Consider the following 6456-nt stretch of genomic DNA (forward strand, 5'->3'; position numbering starts at 1 on the left):
TGTAGATCGACATATCTATAAAAACTTAAAAATTTTGAAAATTGAAGGTTTAAAATTTTGTTACAAAATAAACTATTTCCAAAACGTGAAATCTATTTTTTTTCTCATATTCATACATCTTGATGTCGAGAAGATCAATTTGAGGATATTCGGGCATGAAAACAGCCTCTTATAGTGAATATTTTATGATAGGCTCCAATTTGATTGTTTAGAGCCTCCCCTCTATATAAACTTTTCCGGTGCAGTTTGTATAGAGCATAGGCTCTAAACAATCAAATTAGAGCCTACCTTCAAATAGTGTCAAGAAATGTGGATTTAATACTGGAAGTCTTTGTGATTGTCTTAAAATATATTTGTATACTTATTTATAAAGTTTAAAGCTTAAAAAATAATGCATATCGATATATATATTAAAACTTAAAAATTGACAGTCCAAAAATGTATTACAAAATACACTATTTTCGGAACTTGTAATCTATTTTTTTCTCAAGTCTATGCATCTTGATGTCGAGATGATCAATTTAAAGATATTTGGACATCAAAACAAGCATTTTAGTTAAGTTTTTGTGGTAGGTTTAAATTTGATTATTTAGTGCCTCGCTCGAAATATACTTTTCCCTATACATAATCCATATTGCTGTTACTTTTGACCTACATTTGTCAAAACATGTGTCCCTTCCACATTATACGCTACTTCAACCATCTACGACATGTGCCAACCCGCCACTCATAGAAAATACTCATAGAAAAACACATCGTGTTGAGTTAGAATAGTTGCAAATGGGCAAAATATTAAATACTTCGTATTTACGGGGTATTCCGATAAATTTCCGATTAATTTATAAGAGAAATATTTAGTGGCCCTTCAAAACCAACGTATCACCATGAACCCTTGATCCATTTTCCAAAAACATATGATATTCTTTTGATAGAAATAACTTATGATTACTTTGATTCATTCTTTAGATCAACCTTAAAATAAAAAAACAAAAAAAAAAGTTTAAAAAAAAAAAAAAAAAAAAAAAGCAAAACAAAAAAGCAAAAAAACAAAACAAAAAAAAAACAAACTAAAGTGTTTATGGTGCTAAAAAAAATGTACCATATGAATTTTCCCTCATAACTCTTGATCGTCTATTTGAGCAACAGTCAAATATGCGTGTGGTTTCCATAAGGTTGCAAACTTAAACAATCCATTTAAGGTGCACCTCCAAATTTTATCATAGCATATAATTTTGATGTACAAATAGTCTTATCTTATAATCTATTTTTATATCTAATTATAAAATTTTAAACCCCAAAAATGATTAAAATCAAGTACATCTATAAATATATGAAAATCTTGAAAATTGACGGTCTAGATAATGTGTTGTAAGATGCATCAGTTCTGGGACTCAAAATCCTTTCTTTTTTCAAAGTCAAACATCTAAACATCGAGATGATCAATTAGAAAGTTTTTCAATATTAAAAAAACCTTTTCCAATGGATTTTTTAGGTGTATCTGTAGTTCTACATTTTAAAGTAGCACGCTTATATAAACTTTTCCCATCAAATATAGGGCTTGACATAAAACTATTTCTTTCAAAGTTGTTCATAAGATAGATCAAAGATGATATGAAAATATTCAAATAAAAACGAAAATCCACTGGAAATAATTTTAGATAAAAAATTATTCAATGAAATCATTTATCTTTAGTACAAGGTACTCACAATTAACCTTGACCATTGGATGTAAAATTAAATGGCTATACTTTTTTTCATTGACCAAGCTCAAACTTCAAAAGTAATTTTTTCGAACTTTGAGGCACACTCGAGCTATCAGATTTTCATATGTAACCTTATCAAAAGTAAATAGTTTCTTTGTATACAATCCCATTTTAGTCTACCATAAATGGGCCTTTATTTAGTCAACCATCTTACAAGTCTTGTGGACCACCATTTGTTCCCCTATTTTATTTATGCACAGTCCCGGGCTCTATTTAGACCAACCTTATACAAATTGGGGATTATGTAAAGGACATGGAGTATAAAGAGCACGCCTCACCTCTCTGTAACTCAATTCAAGATCTATCTAAGATGAAAGGAGCACCTACAGTGGCGTTGCTACTTTTCTTCTTGGCGATAGCCACCTCCATGTCAGATTACTGGAGAGAGACCGTAGGCATGGGCCAACCCAAGGTGAGTCACCTCCACTTCTACTTCCATGAAGTGGGCAAAGGATCAAACCCCACCCCCATACTCGTGGCCGAAGCAAATAGCACAAAAACCTCACCAACCAGCTTCGGTAGCGTATACGTCGCTGACGACCCACTAACAGAAGGCCCCAACCTCACGTCGAAGCTTATCGGCAGGGCACAGGGAATTCAAGCAGCTTGTTCTATGACTGAGTTCAACCTCATCATGGCGCTCAACTTTGTGTTCACGGATGGCGAATTCAACGGAAGCACGCTCACGGTGGTTGGGAGGAACCCTATACTGCAGGATGTGAGGGAGATGTCTGTGGTGGGTGGAAATGGAGTTTTCAGACTGGCTCAGGGCTATGCACAACTCCGAACTATTTTGTTGGCCACTGGCTCATTGACTGTGGAGTATAATGTCACTGTGATCCATTACTAGCTTCTTATTTCACTGGTGTTGTCAGCTATTTTGCAAATTCTTTTTGGAGAGAATAACAAATTCAGAGTGTATGAGATAAAAAGGATTGTTGTTTACCAATTTTGGGAAAATTTATCAATAAATGTTTTAATATTTGGACAAAAAGTCATAGCATCTCATTAAGTTAGCCGTCTTGCCTTTATCATCATCCGGTTATCTCATCATTATTAATTAAATGTTTGGGCCTCGATCTTTTATATATTTGTTTTATTAAGAATATTTTATTTTTGAGAAATTTACGCTAATATGCCTTAAATTAGTGTAATTAAAGAATTTCATTTCAATTTTCAATTTTCCATTTTCAATTTTACGCATGCAACTTTGAAATCGGGCCTCTATATATAAAGTCAAATGTAAATTGGGATCTTCAAGATCCAAAATCAAACTTGCCTAAAAGATGTTGTTTTGATCTCCAAAATCAAAATCAAATTTGAAACTTCGGATTTTAAAAATCCAAAGAGGGGATAATTTTGGAATAAAAAAATTTCACAAAAAAAAAAAAAAAAGGAGAGTGTAAAATAAAAAAATTTTGTGGGTATTTCATTAAGGGTGCAGTTTGTATAGAGCCGCGGCTCTCAACAATCAAAGTAGAGCACACCCTCAGATAGTGTCGAGAAATGTTTTTTCAATACTAGAAAACTTTGTGGCAACCTTAAAATATAGTTTTATCATTAATTATAAAATTTAAAGTTTCAAAATTAATGTAGATCAAGCAAATCTATGAAAATCTTGAAAATTGATGGTCCAAAACTGCGTGACAAGATGCACTATTTCCAAAACTTGAAATCTATTTTTTTCTCATGTCTATGCATCTTGATGTCGAGATAATCAATTTGAAGATATTTGAGCATCAAAACAACTTTTTCTAATGAAATTTTTAAGGTAGGCTCTAATTTGATTGTTTAGATCCTCGGTTTCATATAAACCTTTTCGTTTCTTTAATAATACACAGTTTGGAAAAAATGTGCATAAAATTCTCTTTGGTTTTTTTAAATCAATGCTGTTTCTCAAAACCGAATCAAAAAATAAAATCAAGCTCTAGAAACCAGTATGCCTTTTATTATGAAATTTGAAGCTACAAAGTACTAGATCTAGGAACAAGTAAGTGGTCACCCTGCATTCATTGAGTTCAATGGTTTTTGTATTCAACTAAGGGCGTGTGGAAATATTTTTTAGGGATATTTTAATGTGAAAGAATTTTTTTTGCATAAAAAGATGTATTGAGAACAATTAATATAAAAATATTTTCACATCTAACCACATGAACGAATACTTTCACGTAAAATATTTTTTGAGAAATATTTTCACGTGAAACAAACATTCCCTTTTTCGTACGTTGTCTAGGACGGGTTGTAACCTCATCTGCTTTATCACATCTATATGAATACATAGGTCGAATAACTAAATTTACCGAGTCCCATAAAAACAAAGACATACTACATCACTATCAAGAGATTGGATTAAATTCACAAATACCTCTAGAGTTACAAAATTATACCTAAACTTTTCCACAGAACTTACAATTGTTCAAACTTAGATACTGGCAATTTCTTACTTGCACATTTTTTAATAAATTCGAATAGACATGCCGTATGGTACACTATATTCCTTCTCTCTGTTTTTCTTACTATTAGTGAGATTCTGAACTTGGTCATTTTTCACAAATAAATTTTTTTCATAGGTTGTTTTTTTTTTTTTTTCTTGCTTTGTTTATTAGTGAATTGCTTGTTTTCTGCTTATTAGAAAAAACATTAAGAGGTAGTTTTATCAACGTACATAACCGATTAGAAACTAAATAGGTAGCTTAAAACAACTTTAAGAAGAAACTAAAAATAAGTACAATTTTTTAGTTTATACTATAGAAATTAACGAAATTTATGATAATATCATTCTAAAGGATGAAGTTTTTATAAAGCTAGGCTTTGTGAAAACAAAATAAAGACTCATCTTAAATCCTTATTCAGTAACAGAAATCTCTATTATGGCTCTAAAATCAATATTCCAACACTGACATAAAATTCGACATTTAAAAAATATACAGATCTTGCTGATCTATAAACACTTATTTTTAGGGCAAAATGGACGGTCTAAATAATTTGTTACAATATATGCTATTTATAGAGTTGAAATCCTAATTTTTCTTCACAACAATAATGTTCAAGTCGAGAGGATTGATGTAAAAGTTTCCATTGCTTGAATTACAATTCGCGATGATATATGAGTGAGGCTTTACTTATTTTGACAGGGCTGCAGCCATATCAAACCTTTTTCCCATTCTAAATTACCAATTCTTAGAAATCCCTCAAAACGTTTTATTTTAGATTCATGTTTTTTCTCAGTTCCTTTTTTTCTTTTCTTATATTTCTTTTACTTCTACCCTTGAATGTCTGATGTTTAATCTTTTCTTTTCTCAAAATCTAAAAGTCCAAAGTTGATACATGCAAAACATTTCACAGAAGGTCACAAACATCAACTTCGAACCATAAAAGTCCCGAAGTTGATGTTTGCGGGGTGGGAGGAGCCAACTTTAAATGTCCAAAGATGTCTGGAACAACTTATGAGCAAAAAAAGATTGAACTTGGGGAAAAAAAAACAAAAACGGCTACTGCATAAGATCAAACTTTGGGGGATATTTCTTAAATAACAGTAATTTAGAGAAACGTTAATATAAATTTACCTATAAAGGGGGCGGTTTGTACAGAGCCGAGGCTCTAAACAATCATAATAGAGCGCACCTTCAAATAGTGTCGAGAAATGTGGTTTCAATACTGGAAATCTTTGTGATAGCCTTAAAATATATCTTCGTCTCTAATTATAAAATTTAAAGCTTCAAATAGTGTAGATCGAGCAGATCTATAAAAACTTGAAAATATTTAAAATTGATGCTCCAAAAATGTGTTACATGATGCACTATTTTCAAAACTTGAAATCTATTTTTGTTTTTCATGTACATGAATCTTAAGCATCAAAACAACCCCCTTTAATGAAATTTTTATAGTGAAATTTTTTAGGTGGGCCCGAATTTGATTGTTTAGAACCTCGCTTTTTCCATTCTATAGATTAGTATTGCATTGCTCTATTTCACATCATTAAACCACATGCGTAACGCATGTGTAACACTAGTATAATAATGAATGACTCGACATCTAGTTTTTCTGCTTATGAAACTTAGCCATTGGATTGATCCAATTGACTTGGTGTATTTTTCAATTTGAACATAATTTTTAAGTTGATGTTCCTGGAAAAGTTAAATTCCATTTAGTCCTTAAATTATCACCATATCGGCTGTTGAATGTTCGATGTTTTCTTTCCCCTTAAAATTCAAAGGTCTGAATTTGATACTTGTAACAAAAATTCACAAGATGTTTCAAACATCAACTTCGGACCTTCAAGATCTGAATTTGAGGTTTGTAACAAAAACACTCGTAAAATCAACTTCCAACAAATGGTCATCAACTTCAAACATTAAAGGCCCGAAGTTGATGTTTGCAAGGTGGGGGGCGCCAACTTAAAATGTCCGAAGATGTTTGGGACAACTTATGGGTAAAAAAAATATTAAACTTAGGAAAGGGGCTGGAATTGTGGTGGTAGCAACCGCACACCTAATTACCACATTGTGGTATCTATTCCTACCGTTGACACCCCCAATTTAACACCTTCAAAATGTAACTCCCTAATCTATTGAAAAAACAAGTAGGGGCATGTCTTCCCTACTTAATTACTTAGCTCATATGAACATATGAGCCTAACGGCAATGATTGAATCTGGGACTATCTGACGGTTACGATATCAGTTTGTATTTAA

General features: G+C 31.9%; 1 protein-coding gene across 1 annotated transcript; it reads left to right on the forward strand.

Annotated features, from left to right (window-relative positions):
* The first annotated feature begins 2016 nt into the window (after window positions 1–2016).
* LOC18441647 (dirigent protein 22) lies at window positions 2017–2613 on the forward strand. Its single transcript, XM_006851873.2, has one exon. It carries the CDS (start codon window positions 2017–2019, stop codon window positions 2611–2613), a length of 597 nt encoding a protein of 198 aa, XP_006851935.2.
* The last annotated feature ends 3843 nt before the right edge of the window (window positions 2614–6456 follow it).

This window comes from Amborella trichopoda, chromosome 9 (assembly GCF_054954075.1).
Source record: "Amborella trichopoda isolate Santa Cruz 75 chromosome 9, AtrichopodaSantaCruz75HAP2 v2.0, whole genome shotgun sequence".
Taxonomy (NCBI): Eukaryota; Viridiplantae; Streptophyta; class Magnoliopsida; order Amborellales; family Amborellaceae; genus Amborella; species Amborella trichopoda.